This window comes from Myotis daubentonii, chromosome 16, assembly GCF_963259705.1.
Source record: "Myotis daubentonii chromosome 16, mMyoDau2.1, whole genome shotgun sequence".
NCBI lineage: Eukaryota > Metazoa > Chordata > Mammalia > Chiroptera > Vespertilionidae > Myotis > Myotis daubentonii.
In genome coordinates this window covers 40,253,185-40,273,353 of record NC_081855.1, presented here as the reverse complement: position 1 = coordinate 40,273,353, position 20,169 = coordinate 40,253,185, and the positions used below count along the sequence as shown (strand labels likewise).

At 47.8% G+C, this 20,169-nt stretch overlaps 1 protein-coding gene across 3 annotated transcripts in view; it reads left to right on the top strand.

The window, feature by feature from the left end:
- PRKCA (protein kinase C alpha) overlaps positions 1-20,169 on the top strand; it is a 286,668-nt gene that overhangs the window by 96,636 nt on the left and 169,863 nt on the right. Inside the window, exon 1 of one of the 3 annotated variants that reach the window (XM_059670056.1) lies at positions 16,044-16,068. The exons of the other annotated variants lie outside the window; for them this stretch is intronic. Coding sequence (XP_059526039.1) covers positions 16,059-16,068 — 10 coding nt within the window. The 5' untranslated portion in view covers positions 16,044-16,058. Of the gene's footprint in view, positions 1-16,043; positions 16,069-20,169 lie in introns of those variants that run through there. 3 annotated transcript variants of the gene reach the window in all.

Below are 20,169 nucleotides of genomic sequence, written 5' to 3'. Positions count from 1 at the left end.
TAGCTTGTTTTGCTTTTCATCGCACAGTTGTTTCTGAAGACACGTGAAATCCCTCCAACAGCCGTAGGAATCCACTCTACTCATATTTACTTATTTATTTTTAGTGAAATAGACTTCATCTCTATAGGATCCATATGTTTATGAAATTCTTAAATTAACAGCATCATTTTTTTTTTTTATTAAGTTGGCTCCTAGCCCAGAGTTCTTTCTAGCCAAGCAGGCGCTGGCTAAAACGAGTCAGGCAGACGGCGAGCATGTCCTGTGGCAGCGGAAGGGTGTCCACAGCCTCTGTGTGGACACGTTTTCCAGTCTCTCGAGCGTATGCCTAGGAGTGGGGTGGCTGAATCGTACAGCAACTCCATGCTTACCTCCTTGAAGTACTGTCAGGTTATTTTCCCAGTGGCCTCTCCATTTTACATTTCCGCCAGCGAGGTTGGGTAGTTCCAATTCCTCTGTGTCCTTGGCGACACTTGTGGTTGTCTTTTTTATGGTCGCCGATCCTGCTGGGTGTGAGGAGCTATCTCATTGTCGTTTGAATTTGCATTTCCCGCATGACTAATTATATTGATCATCTTTTCATAATTGTATTGGCCGTCTACCTTCTTCGGAGAAATTGTTCTTTAGATCCTTTTCCCAGTTTTTAATTGGTTTGTCTTTTTATGATTGAGTTGTGAGAGTTCGTTTATTCTGAGTGTGAGTCCCTTATCTGACATATTATTTGCAAATATTTTCTCCCATTTCATGGGTTGTCCTTTTACATTCTTGATGGTGTCCTTTGAAGCACAAAAGGTTTAAATTTTGACGATGTCCAGTTTATTTTTCTTTTGCTGCTTATACTTTTGGTGTGATAGCTAGGAAACCATTGCCTAAAACCAAGGTCATGAAGATTCATTCCTTTGTGTTCTAAGAGTTTTATAGGTTTAGCTCTGACATTTAGGCAGATGGTCCATTTTGGTTAATTTTTATATGCTGTGAGGTAGGGGGTCCAAAGTAGTTCTTTTTGCATGTGTATTTGTCCCAACACCACTTGTTGAAAAGACTATTGTTTAAAAAAAAATAGTTTATTTAAACTAAAAATAAAATTTACCCACTTCCCTCACTGCCCCCCGCCAACTACTGCCTCTGGTAACCACCAATCTGTTCTCTGTCTTTATGAGCATTGGAATATATATATTTATTAGATTGCTCATATACCATGTTTTTCTCAGTTATTTTACTTAGCAAATGACTCCCTTTTATTTATTTATTTAAATATATTTTATTGATTTTTTACAGAGAGGAGGGGAGAGGGATAGAGAGTTAGAAACATCAATGAGAGAGAAACATCAATCAGCTGCCTCCTACACACCCAACACTGGGGATGCGCCCGTAACTAAGGTACATGCCCTTGACTGGAATCGAACCTGGGACCCTTCAGTCCACAGGCTCATGCTCTATCCACTGAGCCAAACCGGTTAGGGCCAAATGACTCCCTTTTAATTAAAGAATGAGTATGCTGTAGTCTTAAGTTCCAGAATTATTTTGATATCAAGCCATCAAAACGCCATGAAGAGGGTAAGTCCTATATTTGGAGGGCTAGCTCCCCCAGAATGTTTTGGCCGGAACCTTAAAATGTTGGTCATGTGTGAACAGCGAGGGAAGTGTCATATTCATGTACAGGATACAATGACAGAGCTGAGAGGTAACGGGGAAAACTAGAGAGAGGGGATGTTAACAGTAGGAAGCAGTTAACATATGTCCTTTTCAGGTCTCTGTGGGGAGGGAGATGGACAGACACATCCCCCAGGGAGAGGCACCCAAGGAATGAGGAGCTTGGAACGGGACAGGGGTCCCAGGGCAGGTGGCATTTTTCCTCCTGCGCACTGGTTACCCACACGGAGACTTTCACCCGCAGCTCAGCTCTCTTTGCCCTGGAAGTTTTGGGGGAACATAAGGGTCTGCTGCTGTCACATACAGCGATGAGCACACAAGCAGGTACTCCAGGCCAATGGTGGTCCGATATTTAGGTTGCCCAGTAACCGGCTCCTGTGCTGTAGTCTGTCTGTCTTGAGTCAGTTGTGCTGTGTCATTTATGGAAAGTACTAACTCATGCACCTGGTAAGGCATTTTGATTTCTCCATTTTAACTTGGGAAGAAAATGGCACTGCTTGGAACTGCTGTGTGGAGGTTTCCTGCGGAGGGAGTTTTTAGAACCGGGCTGAAAGTAGAATGACCTGGTATGTGGCTCTCTCTGTCACTTTACCTTAAAAAAAAAAAAAATGTTTGGTGATGGGAAGAAAAAGAAGAGATGATGAGTTTCCATCGATGCTGGAAAAACCACAAAACAGATGTAATCTCAGGACCTCTGTTGTTCTTTCTTTGCTTCTTCAATTCATTAGCCAAGTGGCATATTGATTAAAATGATGAAATTTAGGAAATTAGACATTGGTATTCATCTTTAGAAGGAAATGGACGGTGTACGTGCTAGCCTGGTGAAGCTGCATATTAAATTCTCTTACTGCGTAAGCTACGGATTTAGTGTGTTTTTCCCTCCAGGCTTGATCTATAAGTGGCGGTTCTAACAATAGAATATTAGAATATTAAGGAGTGCTCTTAATTAAAAAAAAAAAATTGTTAAAGCCCAGACTAAGAAATACTTTTTTCCCTGGAACAAGTTAAATGAAAGATGCTTTCGCTTGTGCGTCCTGGCTTTTGTTTGCTCTGACAACATGCAGGCCACATACAATCTAAGTTTTGCCATCTCATCGAATGGCAAGAGCACTTTCCTAATAGAATATGTGCACAGGATTTTAGTTGTCATGTCCTAACAATGTCAGAGGGTCGCACAGGTATTTTGCAGGAGTGGTTGTCCTTCGATCCCGTGTTTGCTTCTCCGTTCGCAGCGGAGCGGCTCAGGGAGGCCCTGGTGGACAGAGGGGCATGGACCGAGCCCTAGATCCTGCCACCCTTTCCACGGCACAGCCCACCCGCCACGGTGCCTGACTCTTAGGCTCCCCGGCAGAGCCGGTACGGGCCTTGGGCTTCCTGTGCAGTCAGCTAACCCTAGGGTGACCAGTGATAAAGACAAAGGCCAGGGGACAGGAATAATTTTCTGTTCCTGTTAGCAAGTGCCTTTTTGATTCGGTCTCCGTCTAACTGTCCAGAAAATTGGATGGAAAGCAGGACATCGCCGGGAAGTAAATGTGATTAGGGCTTCCTACGCCGCAGCCTCCAACAGCCAGTTCATGTGACAGGACATGCCCCTCGTTTATGTAACGTCGTGTTATGGCCGCTCCTCGCAGCAGGGTCCCTTGCAGACTGACCCAGGGGACGGAGGCATTGGGCAACCTTCCTATCCTCAGGGCCTGGACGATTCCATCGATTGAAAAGCCTACACTGCTTTCATCTTGTCTAGAGAAGCGTCTCCCTTCCTTTGCCTTCTCTTATTTGGGTGCCTCTGATGATACCATTGAAGCCTTGAGACAGGACGGCAGTGGGCGCCCAGGTCCAGGTGCCGCACAGATGTGTCCGGAGGGCAGCCTTTTACTAGTATTTGGGTGCTTCTGGAAAGGGTAATACATTTTTTTTTGAGCTTTCACAGGAAAACAGAAGTAGGATAGCAGATAAGGGTCTGCCCACCTTTCTGCCTTGAGCTTCCCATTCCCTCTTGGGACGGTCCACATTCTAGGGACCGCGAGGGGCCTCTTCATCACCAGCTACGAACCCAGGGGTTGCAATGAAGTCCGCAGGAATGGGCCTCTCCACTCCTGGCTGGAACGCCGAAACCCACTCAGGGGCTCCAGACTTCATGTCTGTAGTGACTAAGTCACAAACACAATGTCCCCCTAAAATTATGGGACTTGTCAGTCTGGGTTTGCAAACCACAGGGTCTCTTTAACCCCCGCTGTGCTTGGAGTATCGAGCTGTGCCAGCCACCACATTTAACCACGTGTGTACGGATGTTCCTCCCTGCACCCCCCCCCCCCCCACCGCCATGGCGGTCTAGGACACAGAGCAGGAGGTCCTCCGGCCCCTCACTTCCCATTGGCTAGGTGGTCATGGGATGGAATTGCCCCAAGTCGAAAACCATTGAGGGTGGGGCTGTGGCTCAGGGTAGAGGCTGTGAGTGGCAGGGAGTAGGGACCTCAGGGGACCCCAAAAAGAGACTGGGGACCAGTACCCGCCCTCCTCTATCATCAGACAGTTCTTCACAATCACCTTTTTCTCTGTTCCCCATCATCTCCAGAATTGGTCAGCTTGCTGCCCTTTCCATTCCCATCATCTTTTTTGGGTCAAATTGGGTTGAAAGCAGGATATGACTGGGAAGTAGATTAGATTAGGGCTTCCTACCACATTTCTGGGTTTTCTTCTCCTAAAATTGGTCTCACTGTTTCCCACTAGCTTTCTCCCTGATGTAAACACATATCTTTTTGAGGTTTTCAATAGGACCATTTAGCTTAAAGGGGAGTCAGAATAAGTTAGGTTTTTTTCCAGACCAATACCCGGGGCCTCCAGGTTTTATAAAATGTGAGATGTGATCTTTATGTATTGGAGCAAAATAATTTTTTTTTAATTGATAATTCCACTTGGCAGCATATTTAGCTGTCAGTATTGGATATGAACCCAGCCCTGTGGAGACATTGGTTTCTTTCCAAAAACAATTCTTCCTCATGCCCTAATTGCATGATGTGATTTTAGCAGAATTAATATGAAATAACTTAAAATTATGCAATTAATGGCATTCAGCTTCAAATTACAGCTTGCGCTCGCTGTGGGGTGGCTGCTTGCATGTGGAGCTACTGCGGGCGCTGAGGCTCTGTGCTCTGTGGTCAGCGCGCCAGCGTCCCGGGCAGCACTTTGGGGCTGACAGTCTCCGATGGGCAGTGCCCAGTGGCTGCCACGGGCAGGGTGGACGTGGGTCTGATATGCCGGGATACAGTACAGACCAAGGAGGTCAGTGTCATGGTTTTTGAGAGTGAAGGACTTTTATTTTATTTTTATTTTTTAATATATTTTTTTATTGATTTCAGAGAGGAAGGGAAAGGAATAGAAACATCAATGATGAGAGAGAATCGTTGATCGGCTGCCTCCTGCACGGTCCCCACTGGGGATGGAGCCCACCACCCAGGCATGTGCCCTTGACCGGAATCGAACCGGGACCCTTCAGTCCGCAAGCCGACGCTGTATCCACTGAGCCAAACCAGCTAGGGCTGACTTTTATTTTTTGAGAAGAAAACCCAGATTCAGGTACTTCGGGCTGGAGGAGGTAGGGTCCCGGCAGGTTTAAGGATTCAATGTTAGCGCATCCACCATTGACCCTGGGCCAGGCCAGACGGGGAAAGAGACCGGCCAGGGGCTGGAAGGGCTGAGGGACCGGGGGCTTTGTGGAGGGGAGAGGAAGCTGGCGGAGGCAGATGGCAGAGAAACGGACTTATTTTTCTCAGATGAGGGATATCTTTAACTCAGCACAAATAAGTCAGGGACGGCCTGTATTCAACGTCTGCTTCCTCTGAATGTTCTTATTTTCTTCACAGACTGACTTTGTTCACACTGACTGTTTGGCAGTCCATGACCGAATTTGGAGCCTAGTTCTTTTTGGCAAGAAAAGTTCATTAATTTTAGTCAGCTCCCCACACATTTTACAAATGTGCTCAAAGAAATAAAGTGCCTCTTCTGGCCACACAGACGCCGTGTTACTGCCAGGAGTGCAAGTGTTCAGGAGGAGAGGACCACCGTTGCTGTGGACACGATGGGAAAAAAGGACGGTCCCCTAAGGCATTAGGAGCTAGAGCTGGCGGGCAAGGACGCTCACCACTCAGTGCAGGCAGGGCACGGGCTTTATGTATCAGTCCCAGCTTTCCGAACCCATCTTCATCTCCTGGCTTCTGTGAACAGACATCCACTATGAAAGTGGTGGGAGGCAAGCCTGGCAGGCATGGCTCAGTGGTTGAGCATCGACCTATGAACCAGGAAGTCACGGTTCGATTCCTGGTCAGGGCACATGTCCGTTTGCGGGCTCGATCCCCAGTGTGGGGCATGCAGGAGGCAATAGATCGGTGATTCTCTCTCATCATTGATGTTTCTATCTCTCTCTTCCTCTCCCTTCCTCTATGAAATCAATATCTATCTATAAAGAATAAACTGTTTTCCTACTCACGACTGTTCACCTACATTTGCCCCCCACTCCCCTCTATTGAGCCCCAGCACAGCACCTGGCTCTCCTGAGTTCTCAGTCATTATCGTTAGCCTCTGGGATCACCTACTCGACATTTACAGGATGAACAAACGAGGCCTGATGCCCTTAAGAGTTCCTAGCGACTATGCAAGCCTGTCATCTCTCATCCATCAAGCCTGTTTGGAGCAAGCAGCCTGACATAAATATTATAACCGTCACAAAGTCATGCCCTGAAGGTGGTGATTTCCAAATGAGGCAGCGTAAGACGAGAACTCCAAACTACTCAGTTGGTGGGGTACACTGAATACAGGCCGTCCCTGACTTAATTTTTTAAAATGGAGATATTGAAGCATGAAAAATAATCTGTTTTTCAGGACACACAGTAAGGGTCCTTTGTTAGGATCCGTGTGTACATTCATGTACTTTCTATTTAGGCCATTGGAATAAAGTTATAGCTAAAACATTTATGTAAGGCTCAATGAGATCTAGAACTTTCTGGAACAGAACCTAGATTCAAATTAAACAAATACTGAATACTGGAAACAGCTATCCTCAAAACCCCTAACATCCATCGTACCCTGTCAGGGGCCCCCTGTAAGGCCCCTTTTAATATTCCTTACAGCAAGCATGTCAAATTCACTTGCCTTACAGGTTTGGCTACTGACTTTGCTAGTTTATATGTGGTTAGAAAAAGCAAAGGAAAAGGGTAGAAGGAGGGAAGTAACATTTATTAAAAGCCTACTATGTGCCAGCTGCTTGAGTTTATTATCCCCATTTTACAGATGGGCAAGGAGAGTCTCAGAGAGGAAAAGTCACCTGCTGACGTTTACCCAGCTACAAGGGTTGCCGTGTAGCTTTCCCACTCATGTGCAGACACTACGTGGTGACAAAAAGCAATCTGACTTCAGAAGCACTAACGAGCTCCTTGCAACACTGTAACCAAAGACCAGCATAATCAGGACTCCCTGAAAGGTCAAGTTCATGTCATGCAGCTCCTGTTTGAGAAGGCAAGAAAGTACACACCACCATACTCTTTAGAAATACTAATGGTTCGCATTATTTTAAAAGTTTTGGTCGGTGCAGAACAAAGTTTGGATTTTCTGGAAAAGTCCTCTGGTGGAACCCCTTGCCCTTTTATGAAGCAGAATGCATGATATTTCGCTGTGTCTCATTTTGATGAGAATGCCATCTCGTCCAGGTCTCCCTTGTTGAAATTAAGAAGCAAGGAGAGAGCATGGTCAGAGGCTGGGAGTGTTCCTGCTGATTTTCCCTGTGTTTATGATCCGATTCCCTTGGGAGTGCTTTAAACAAATAATTATTTGGGATATTGCTGGGCTTTTTTGTTTTCTTCTCTTTCGGTGTATAAGTATTGCTCTCCACCTGCTTCCTGGCAATTCTCCCCCCCCCCACCCCCCCACCCCAAGTACTATCAAATGAGAGCGCATGCGGCCTGCTGGGTGGTGGTTGTCAGTATAACACGGAACACGTGCAGGAGGCTCGCGTCAGTGGCCTGAGTAATCCATCCGCAGTCTCACGGATAAATCATTCATGAGAGCAGCTTTCCATCCTGCTCACCGGCTTTTCTTGCAAAGTTGTTTTTTTTTTTAATTAACCTTTGCCTTTCTGTCTGTTTCTCACGCGGTTTTTGAAATATGAAGTTCACAGTGTTATATTGTGGTTAGTTTTTTTCTGAGTCGGTCCAAAGGCATGGGCATTGTTAGCACCAATGAGCATGCCACAGAATAAATTCTATACATGAAATCTATGAAGACTATTGATTGTGGACTTAGAAATACCCAGCAGAGTTGAACATGGTGTGTGGGTGTGTATGTATGCATGTATGTATTCATGATCTGTATAACTGAAGTCATGGTTCTTAACCATGACATCATGGTTCTTACTACTACATAAGGGTGTTTTTCTTTAGCTCCCTTGAGATTTTTTTCATTTAAACACTTCAAGTATGTAAATATCTTGTGTATATATGTTTATACACACACAATTAACATACAGGGTTGGTGAGCTAAGGCAAATCATCACCCCAGGCCCACCTGTTTCATCCCTTAACCCCACCCCTCAAACTTGTGCATGTGTGCGGTGGGCACCTGTTGGTTCTAAATTCAGCAATGCAGGCGGGAGAAGCCCCTACATCCCTCTCTGGCCTCTGGTGCTACTGAGGTCGAGTGGAATACACCTCGTCCTGCCCTCCCAGCGATCCCGCCTGCTGAGGCCGAGAACCTGCTGGGCTGCACCTTGGAGTGTCGCTGCTGGTGTTGTGCCAACCTGCCAGGTGACGGGCACACCACCAGGCTCCAGTGTCTCCTTCGCTGTGAAGCAGAACATCATCCCAGGATCAGACACGTGGGAGGTGCTGCAGATCAGCGAAGCGGCGGCTAAAGGCTTCGCGTGCCCTAGCGCCTGCCCCGGGGTTTATTGCAGAAGCGGGGTGATGACTGAAACATGCAGCCTTCTCTGAGATTAGGTCTTAATATGTTCGGTCTTTAGAAAAGCACATCCAAGTACTTTTGAACGTCACGTGCCAAATAACAAATGCTCCTCCCCCCGGGCTTCTGGGTCTTGTCTTGTGGAGTTGAGGTGGGGGGGGGGGGCAAAGATATTCTGGGGAGCGTTTCTCTCCCTCTCCCCCCACGTCTTTTTTCCTCCCCTGAGAACAAGACAGGCTCCTTTGCTGTGTGTTATTGACCGGGTTTTGGCCACAGTGAAGCTTTAAAAATGAATCAAAGATGAAATCTCAGCTATTGACAATTGATAAGAATTGCACATAGAATCTAGACGTCTTAATTATAGACATTAAGCCAACCTTATTTCTCCTTCTCTTCCGGTACAGGACACCACAAGTAGGACCTTCACACTGAGGTCAAGAAAGGGAAGTCAATGTGGGAATTTGAACTGTGGCTTCTTCCTTCATTAAAAAAAAAAAAAAAAAGGCCAAAAATTACTCGTGTCCTCAGTTTAAGTTTGAGCCTGCCATTCGATACTGTGGAATGGTGGAATGATTCATTTTTCATCATAGCAAGAGATGTTTATGTGTGTGTCTATTGCATTGTATATTTGTTCTCTAAAAGAAGAAATTTTTTAGATGAAAGCAAAACTGCATCCATGTTCAGAAGGAACCTACAATAGAGTTGTTTGCTGATGGCTTCTTTTCCCCCAAAACATGCATGATAGAAATGGCTCTTCATTTAGTAGCTCCTTATTCTCCTCTTTCTGTGAGCACCTTAGAGAAGGATGCTGACACCACGTCTTGCCCTGGTTCACAGATGGGGCTGTGGAGAGAGCTTTTCATAGAGGAGTCTACCAGCTGGCATTTCGGCCATAGCATGGCGCAACCCTGTCATGATGAGTGGGTCTCATGGATGCCAGTGTGTGGAATGGGGTGACGTTAACAGTATTCTAGTTTCATGTTCCATAGCCAGATTTCTTGCAGCTCACCTAGAGTTATAAACACTCCCAATAACAGCGGTTCTCAACCTGTGGATTGCCACCCCTTTGGGGGTCAAACGACCTTTTCACAGGGGTCGCCTAAGACCATCCTGTGAAAATATCAGATATTTACATTACGATTCATAACAGCAGCAACATTACAGTTATGAAGTAGCAACGAAAATAATTTTATGGTTGGGTCACAACATGAGGAACTGTACTTAAAGGGCCAGAAGGTTGAGAACCACTGCATTATAATATGGCGAGTTGACTGCCTCATTTTCCTCTATAACTGGGGGCTTTTGACTAAATGATAGCTTGGATTTCATCGTGAGCAAAACACTTGAAGAATGGCTAGCTTCAGCTGGGAAAACATGTTATTTTGCAGAAAAAAAGAACCCTGTAATGAATAGTATTCTGCACTCGTGCGTTTTAGCGTCAGCGTGCAATGTATTTGTGCTTTTATTTGTGAAACTTCTCTTTGCTCTGGTGAGTATTGATGTGACGCTAATCGACTTCCTTAGAGTTATGTCTCCTTGCTGGTGCGCCGTGGCCCTGAAAGCAGGCATCCCAGAGACGGTGCTCCTTTTGCTGACTCCTATAGCCACTTATTAGCTGCTTTCAGGAACTGTGTTCTCCAGTCGACACTTCTTTTCCTTCTGGTCGCTAAAACACGAGGCGAAGCCGTGTCTCTGGAATAGTAGTTATTCAAATAAGTACATCTTTTCCATTTGGTGCATTTTGGTTTACAGATATGAAAACTGTAGAGTGACTTTTCCCTTGACTAGGTCTATACTATGTAGTTACCTATCGGGAAGAATATGCACCAACCTCCTCTATTTTTTTAGTGAACTAGAAGGAAACAACCTACTTTTCGTTGTCTCCACGTCCTGGCAATTACTCTCCCGGCCACAGCACTGTGTCTGCCATACAGCCGAGGGGGTCCGTGTCCTGTTGGGGTGGCTGGTTGGGTCTCTCTGGCTGTAGCTGAGGAGGTCCCTGTCCTGTTGGGGTGGCTGGTTGGGTCTCAGGCTGACAGCAGCTCACATTTGTTATCTCAGTGAAGCAGTTTGCAATCCGCTGACTGACTTGTTCCTGCGGATGCATATTTTGAGGGCAAATCATAATTCATGCTTTTTCCAAGGTCCGACACATTTGCAAGTGACAGAGCGTATCTGGCTGAGAAACAAGCTTCCTGCTGTCCTTGCTGCTTGTTTTCTGATGTGTTTGTTGGTGTACTTTCCCCGATAAGCTGACCGGGAATAAATGCCAGGGTTGTCCTTCTGGCTCTTCAAGCGGAGGATGTGCTCTGAAACCCAAGTACAGCAAGACCCAGAGTAGGCCCCAGAGGGAGGGAGGGAGAAAAGAAGAGAGGGAGAAGGACTAAAGACAAAGGGAACTCCCCCTGGGTGTTGTCAGGGGAGAGAAGCAGGCTGGCCACTCACCTCCTAAATTACCATTCCTGTCTAGTCTGCTGTTCAGAAAGTTCTGCTTTTGTTTCTCCTTTCCTGGCAGGGGAAGTAGCTCAGCTTCATTCTCTTTGGGACTTCACTTTCAAGGTAGACGTCCTAGTCAGCTCCCAAAAGGATGGTATTCTAGAATCTTCATCGGCCCCCACATGGTCCAGCTTCCCCTGCCAGGACCTCCTGCATTTGTGGGGCTGGGCCCCCTGGGAGCGCCCCCTGGTGGTAGCCGGCTGCGGGAGGCGTGCACTCCCTTTCTTCATGGGTTTCAGGTGCTTAGCTGTGAGCCAATTTGCTGAAGACAAAGGGCTTGCTTGGAACTCATCGCCCCCTCTCTTTCTGCTCTGCCGCCGGCATGAGGATCTGTTCAGTCTAGGCGTAAGGATGACAGGCACTGGACTACCTATCTATGTCCAGATACCTGTTGAGTAATGGATCTATCATTCTGTGTAATCTTTATGGGCTCGTAGGAATGGTATGCTTTTGTATATTGGAGGGTCACTGGGTTATTAAACCTTTTCAAGCATAGTGTACGTTATGTGCTCACCAAGCTGCCAGATTCTGTCACTTGAGTTATTGATGAAGCATTTGGAAGTAGAAGCAGCAGCTGCCTGCACATACATACATGTGCAGGTAAGTGGCTGTCATGCTGCTTCTGACAGACACGTGTGATCCATTGGGTTAAATCTCCCAGCCCCTAAGTACAAGAATTCCTGGGGTATTTGGAAATGAGAAGAACTCTGGAAGTGGTGCCAAGTGCCAAGGCCCAATAGACAGAGTCTTAGAGGAAATCAGAGTCAGGATCCATCTGAGTGTCCATAAACTTCAAGGCCTAGAGAGAACTGTTGGTTTAGCTATTTTTAAAAAAATATTTTTGTATTGATTTCAGAGAGGAAGGGGAGGGGGAGAGATAGAAATATCAATGATGAGAATCATTGATTAGCTTCCTCCTGCACGCCCTCTCCTGGGGATCAAGCCCCCAACCTGGGCAGGTGCCCTTGACTGGAATCGAACCTGGGACCCCTTCAGTCTGCAGGCTGATTAATTTATTTTTGTGGCTATTAATATTTTAATGAATATTTTTCCATTGATTTTTAGAGAGAGTGGAAGGGAGGGAGGAGACAGAGAAACATCAATGTGAGAGAGACACATCAATCGGTTGCCTCCTGCACGCACCCCTACCAGGGCTGGGGATCGAGCCTGCAACCAAGGTACGTGCCCTTGACCGGAATCAGACCTGGGACCCTTCAGTCCAGAGGCCAGCTCTCTAACCACTGAGCCAAACCGGCTAGGGCTTGTTGATAATCTGAAAGATGACTTGGAAAGACAGGCTCTTTTAGTCAGTAATCCTCACTATGTGTGTCTGTCCATTGACGCATTATGCTGTATGTGTGTTCTTTTTTTTTTCCTTGATTTTTTTGTTCGTTTGTTTGAATGGGTCCTGTTTTAGGGGAGAAAAATGACAAGGTTTGGCTGTATGTCCCAGGAAGAGGCCACAAAAATGAAACCTCAGAGTCACATGCCAAGAAAGAAATTCCCCTGACATATTTCGAGCTGATGCTTAACGGACTGGAACCAGTTTGCATTTTTACAGGGCGGAGACAACCACAGGCGGAGCCCCCCCGGGGCCCCAGCTGGCTCTCGGGACCTGTTCTGTGCAGTCCTGGTGATTCCCCGCCCGTCACACAGCTCACACTTACTTAAAGGGTACCATGAGCTCATCACTTCAATACCGACAATTGCCCTTTTGTAACGGTCTTGAAGGACTTGATATTTTAGGGTTTAATTATCAGGGAGACAGCAAAGGCGATGCAATGCAGCTCTGAAAGAAATGTCAAATACTCGAGTAGAAGAGGAAAGGGAGTGAATTAAAACTTAAAAAGCAGTCTCCTGGTCAGCTCTCGCCTCCTGGGCTGATTGGGCACGGAGCAGCTGTACCTGAGTGTTTGTTAATTACACAGCGTGGGAGAGAAAGCCCACCCTTTTCTAAATCTTACGTCTGACCTGTACAGGGTCCCTATTTTTTTAGTTTATTTTGTGCCGTTTGCACAAGCTGTTCTATGAGTTCTGGAGCCTGAGGAAAAATTGAATGAGTGAACTTCAATCTGATTTTGGACATATTCTCTAATTTCTGAAACTTCAGACTCATTTTGCATTTGCTGATATAGTTCATTTTCCTAGTGTTTTGGTTCCCACACGTAGCATTTGCCAGAGCAAAGTTAATTTTTCGTGGGTGGCATCCTTAAGTCATACCTCACCAAGAAAGACTGGATGCTCTGTATCAGATACATTCCCAGCTCTGTTCTCAGGCGGTGTGATGGAGGGTAATTGCAAGTTGTACTCCAGGGGAGTGTTTATCATAGGTGAGCGGGCATTGTGTCTGTTACTAACTAGCTCCTGAGCTCCCTGAGGCTATTCATCTCTCCTGCGGCCAGTGTCTGGCACATAATAGATGCCCAGTAAAGGTATATTGAACAGAATTGAGTGGCAACAATGGGTATAGACCGGACCGTCGCAGGAAAACATTGTCATCACGAGCAGAACCCTCAGCCCTCTGTGGTTATAGGGGAGAGCAAATCTAAACCTCATTTTCACACCTTTGAGTCTGAACCAGTTTGACAAACCGAATGAATGTTTTTCTGCACGTGGAACAGTGAAAATTACTTTTTCAAGCTGAAACTAACGGGGAGCTGGAATGGCAATCTGATTTCTTACACCCTCGGAGGGGCACATGTCTTGCTGTGCGGCCCTCCCTGTCCCTACTTGGTTTCGTGAAAAGGTGTGGCAGAGTTGGACTTGACCTCCGGAGAGAAAGTGGCTCACCTTCAGGGCCCCTGTGACCCACTCCGGGGCGGGGGTGGGGCGAACACCTATAGAAAGCCCCTGCAGGATTCAGAGGGGAAAGATGAGGAAGCAGGAGCATCCAAATTGGATCAAGCAGTGCGATCGATGAAGCTGAAACTGGGTTAACAGCCAGTGAAGCCACCCCTGGAGCCCGGGTGGGGTGGTAGCTTCTAGAAGACCTGAGCTTGGCCTAGCTGGTTCCTGGGGCTGTGGTCACCAGGGGAGGCAGGCACCCCTGCTCACAGCCCACCCAGCCAGGTGCAGACTCCCTGTGAGTGCTCACTGAGGGCAACAGGGTGGAACCAGCCGAAATCATTACTGATATAGCCCACGAGCCCTGTTAGCATTTCTCCAATTTCCTCTCTTTTGTCAGGAACAGAACTGCATTATCAGGTGTTCCCACAAAATTGACCTGGTATTTCCTCCCTGGGTTTAGTGCTCAATTGCCGAGAAGAAGTGAAGAGTCAGCAGTTTAGGTCAGTCGCTGGCAGTGAATGTCTCCAATGAGCAAGACTCGATCAAAATGGGTCAGGGCCTCCACCTCAGTGCCCGCCCCTCTTCCCCCGCACCCTTGTGCAAAGGAGGTTGTTGGAAAGGAGGTCCAGCCCTCTTTGGGGTGCTGCATGGATCCCTGATGAAAAGTAGGGTGAGGATTGGGTTACGTGGGCAACAGCTGTAGGTCATTTTTAAATTTTCAGAGAAACTGGTGCCTTTTTAAGAGGCGGTAGCTTTTTCTGCCACTGTCTGAGGCTTGGACCTGGGCTCGCCTGGTTCGAGTGGTGAACGAGGCAGCCTGTGTTTACCAGGCTGGAGTCAGGGCTTGGCCCTCGGTTCCTCCTCCTCTTTCTTACCGGGGCGCACATTGGCCGGAGCTGGACAACTGCCTGCCTCTCCTCCCCCATCCTCCTTCCCTCCTGTTCCAGTGGCAGGGATTCCTCTTTGACCGCACTGGTGGGACACACACACACATACACACACACACACTCGCGACCCAGTGCTTACACCTCGGCGCTGGGTCCCTGAGGCTCTGGTGCCTGTGCCTGCCTGTCTGCCCTGGGCCCAGGTCCTCTCTGATTGTCCCCTGGCCTGGGGTTTCCCTGTCACCGTGTCTGCTCGCCACACCTGGGGGCGTTGCATGGGCTCATCCCGGGTTGCTACCCATCTGTTCCTCTCAGCCGGAGCTGCTCTGCCCGGCTCAGGATCTGTCTTCACCCCTGGGTCCTGGCACGTTCTCTGGAGCACCCGCCTTTGGAAAGGGAACCCCTTGCTCTCAGGACCCTCAGTAACCATGGAGTTCCTCTGCCCAGCCAGTCCTTTACCGTCCTACTGTTGTTCAAACCTAAGTATGACGGGAGGGAGAACCAGAGCCCAATAATCACCATAGCAACGCCAAAAACAAGGGCCCAGGAGCTGCTGCCATGTCCTGGTAGAAACCTGAGCCCGCGAGCCAGACCGGCGAGTTGGGAAGTCGGCCTCCCGGGTATTAACTGTGTCACTCCGCGGTTTGCTTCTCTGCCGCACTCTCTCCTCGCCCTTCGTGAACTTATTTAGTAAGCATATTATGGGGACTTACTCTTATCGTTCCTTATTTTCTCCTGTGGCCAGCCCAGGCCCAGTGACCCAACAGCGTGCGATAAAATTTAGAGATCCTCCCGCAGCAGCACCTCCAGATCGGGACCCCGGTGATGCCGTCGACATCAGCAAAGATCCCCAGTGACAGTGCTGTCTGTGTGCATTTGTGTGCACTCCTGGGGGCTGTAAGCATTGCTCGGCGCCCGCCTGCAGCAGCGCGCTCCCTGCCTGAGGCCCAGCGGGGCGACTCCACGGGCATCTGATCAGCAGAGCCGGCCGTGGGGCCCGTGGAAAGGCTACCGTTGCTATGCAAATCGGAAAGGGACACTCTTCCGCTGCCCCCTGGGAAACGGCCGGGTGGCCGGGTGGCGGTGCGTCGAGGCCACGCTGTGGATTTACTAGCCGGAATACAGCAGGTGGAAAAGGGCCACGTTGGCAGCTTCCCGGCCCACATTCGAAGCCTTGAGCTTTCAGACGTGCTGAAGGCCTTGTCCCATCCCTGAAGGCAAAGCAGCTTTTTCTCAAGTCTCCTTTGGGCGGGTGTTCTTGTACCGGGAGTTCATTTCTTTCCACTCAGGGACATGGTGAATAGTAAGTACACTGTGAGAACCAGGATCGCTGTGGTTAGTGGCTCCGGTTGAATTTGGCTGTTTGAGGGTTTCGGGTGGCTATACTAACTGTAAAGTCCGTGTGTCATCTGTGGCCTGTGGAGTATCGGAATGTTTTCCCCGGTATTCACAAAGAGCAGTTTTCCAGGCTCGGCCCAAGCAACCAGCTCGGTGACCTCCCAGTCCTCCCGCAAGCCACCTTCATTTTCATACAGCCCTTACCTCATCCCCTCTTATAGTTAGCAGAAATGAGATACCCAGTCACTTTCTTTAGTCCTATAGAGTTTCCACCCTTTGGGGACAAATAGAACAAGCTTAATCCTTCCTGCAAATACCAGACATTCAAGTATTTGCAAAGAGCTGAGTTGCAGGCTGTCTTCCCTTTCAGGCAGTCTCCCCCCTCCCGACCCTTCATTTTAGGATGTGATTCTGAGTCTCACCATCTTGCTTGTCTTTGGACATCCTAAACCGGAGAGAGACTGGAACCACAGTAACGAAAGCCCTTGAAACCCCAAGCCATGTCTCAGGAGGAAGAAGGAGTTGTGTGGAATTCTCACCTCCTCCATTCTAGATGGTAATACCTCTCTTAATGCAGCCGCGTCCAGTAGTTCTTCTGGCAACCATACCACATGCTTAACTGTATCAGCTAAAATGCCTCCATCTTTTCATCTGTACTGTGGTTGATCTCGCTCTCTCTCTCTCTCACTCTGTGTAGTTTGGAGGCCAGATGTGGGAATTTGAATCCTGCTTATTATTCAGTGTCTTATTGATAGGGTCCGGTTTTTGGAACCAGCCTGGTCTAGCTTTGGAATTTTCTTTGGGTTTCTAATTTGATCAGCCAGGAAGTATCCTGTGTTTCCCAGTTTCCTGTTTCCTGCCCAGTTGAGAACCTTGCCTCCTGTGGGTTCCCCCAAGTCTGGAAGGGAAAGTCAGTTACCGGCCTTCACCTCGCATAAGGCAGTCTCCCTGTCGGCACACGTCCAGAATGGATGCATTTGCTCTCACCTGCCGGTCAGGAGTTTCTGTCACAGATGCAGGTGTTTGCACTGCAGACATGAATGGGCATGGAGTTGGGTTGGGGAAGGAGGGACTTGGGTGGCTCTCGATGAGGATTTAAAGGAATGTGTGTTGGCGAGGAACCCTCCTCCCTGCTGTGGTGGTCCTTGTTTAATCTTGCCTAGTTTCCCCCCACGCCTGGACTGGAAGAGGCCAGGGCTTCTGACGACCTTGGCAGCTGACCTCCTGAGACTGACAGGGGTCACACTTCTGCAGCCTTCAGCTGTCCAGATTGAGTACAGGGCAGGCCCAGGCTCTGCTCGCTGGTCCCCTGGGGCCTGTGCCTCTCTGCACCAGGGCACCTCCTCCCCTTGTCCTGGCCCAGCTTCCTGAGGGGCCTGGGTGAGGGGAGGCCCTGGGCTCAGAGGGAGGCTGTGAGGGGCTGTGAGAACATCAGCCAAGGCACCGGCTGCACTGAGGCTCTGTCAGCATCTGGCTTTGGTCACCTCCCAGTCTGCGTGGTGGCCGTTCGCATCCCCCCAGTTTGCTTTCCCTCTATTTCATAGGAAGTAGGAAGAGCTACCTTCTCATGGGCCTGTGGAGGCTGCAGTTGCCTGAGGCCCAGGCTACCTTTGTGTCTTCCATTCATTGATTTCCATGTCAGCTGGATTCTGTCTTTCCATTTTTCTCTTCCCTTAATCTAGTCACTAGTTTCAAGTTATTTTGGAACCCCCTAAAAGGATGTGTATTTTTTTAAAATAAATTTCCTTTCTCTCCAGTCTGGTGAAAGGGAAAAAGTTATCTGTGGATGCCCACAACGTCTCAGATCTGGGCTGGAGCTTAATTTACACCGCCCTGCCTGGCCCTTCACACCCTGGTGAGGTCGGTGGCGTTCATGTCCCCCATAGAGCTGGAGAGAATTGAGGTTTTGAAGGGAAAGTGCCCAAGATCACATGGCTGGTGAGTGGTGGGGGGAGGATGGCACGGGACCTGCACTTTGGTCCTGCCAGACCGAGAGGCTGTGCTGGGCTCACGCTGCCCAGAAACCCCCCGAGAAGGTGCCCCGGGTGTCAGAACAGCACCACCTCAGAGGCCCACGCTTCGCCCCGAAAACACAGAAATCTCCAAAGGGATAAAAATACATCCTTTCAATGTCGAGAAAATGATTTAAAATTCAGAAAGAAAGCGTAAAGGTGAGCGGTATGAGCTGTCAGCGTTATTCAGGGACGCCACTTAGCAAGGCCCACCGAAGGGTTATTGAATTATCCGGGGTGTGATACTGTTTCTGTTTATTTTGAGCGTTTCAAAAATAACTTTGAGATAATTCACATCATACACAATGCACTCATTTAAAGTGTTTTCAAAGCTGGGCACCCATCAACACAGTCCATTTCAGAGCATTGTCATCGCCCCAGAAAGAACCTGTCAGCAGTCCCTCCCCACTCTCTGACTCAGCAGGCCTTTCCCACAATGAGTCTTGTTCAAACCAGCCAGCTCTACCAACTTAGTGGTTGCCTCATTAGCAACTTGAGTAGTTTCAACAACTAAGCATAGTTTTACTACAGCTTTTATGGCTCGCATAGGAGTATCTCGGATGGACACCTGGTAACATAATTCCCATTGTTGGATTCTTAGCTGCCTTTCAGCTCTCTGACATTATCTATAATGCTGTTTTAAACATCTCCCATGCCACATTTTTATGCACATCTCTGGTCATTTTCTCTTAATTAATTGTTGAGTGTGGAGTTGCTGGTGTGCAAAATGACAAGTGTTTAAGCAGACAACAATGAGGTGTTATTCCCCTTTGTGTGCCTTTCCCCCTCTTTTGCTGGTCTCGGTCACTGTCCTTAAGCGCTTGCCGGTTCTGTTTTCTAGCTTCTGTTTCTGTGCACCCAGCAGCCTGAGTCTCGGAACCGTACAAAATACCTGATGGACGTACCGAATGACAGAACACACTCAATTCTAAATATGTACTAAGGCTATTTTTTTAGGGTGATGATTTGGAAATCACTTTGGGAGCTTGTAGCCTGTTACTAGGAACATCATCTTTAAAGTCATATTTTTAGTTACTACACGAATGATTGAAGAAATTAGAAAAGAGAGGTGAACGAAAGGAAAGAAAAGTGAAATGAAATCTTCTTAGACACCATCTCAGACACCATCCCTCCACCGCTGTCGTCTGTATCCTTAGCACACTCTTCCCCATGGGGGCAAAAACAAAAAAGCAGATGCACATTTTTAAAAATTACCAGATGGCTCTCCATGACGATTATTGACAAATGTAAGTTTTTAAAACATGTGTGCAAGCGTAGATTAAAAAGCAGTTTGGTCTTAAAATTCTGAATCACAACTCATAGTTACGTGCACTGACTCTGCCTGTGGCGCCTGGCGGGCTGATTGGAAGTGCCCTGTGTTTGTTCCGTGAGGCTGATTTTTTTTGTTGCCTCCCCACTGCTCTCTGCACCTCATGTCCTTCTTTGTATGAAAACTCTCCTGGCCCCTTTATGTTAGGCCTCCCCAGTTGCTCCCCTTGTTCCCTGTGCTCCCCGTGGGCATCGGGATCCCTTGGACACCTTTACATTTCCTTCCTGGAAATTTCTGGCCTCATTGCCTTGTAATTATGTTGTGTTCCACATCCCTGGTGCTTTATTGGTTCCCAACATATTGGATAAAAGGGAGGTAATTAGTGGATTATGGCTTCTTTTAAGTTGTTCTCCAAGATAAGCAGAGGGGAATGCTGCTACGTGGGTAAAAATTTACATCATAATGTGAACAGATTTTGTCGCCTAAGCCCCATGTAATCTGAAGAAAATGAAAGCATTTTATTTATGGAAACTTGGTTCATGTATTTATCGCTAAGAATTAAAAATCACCATGGCTTTGTGGTCGCCCTATAATTTTAGAAGCAATGCTGTACTGTTTTTTTGGTTAATCCTCACCCGAGGATATTTTTTCCATTGATTTTTTGAGAGCGTGGAAGAGAAGGGAGGGAGGGGGAAGGAGAGAAAGAGAGAGTGAGAGAGACACATTGACCAGTTGTCTCCCGCATGCACCCCGACCCGACCAGGGCAGGAAGAACCTACAACCC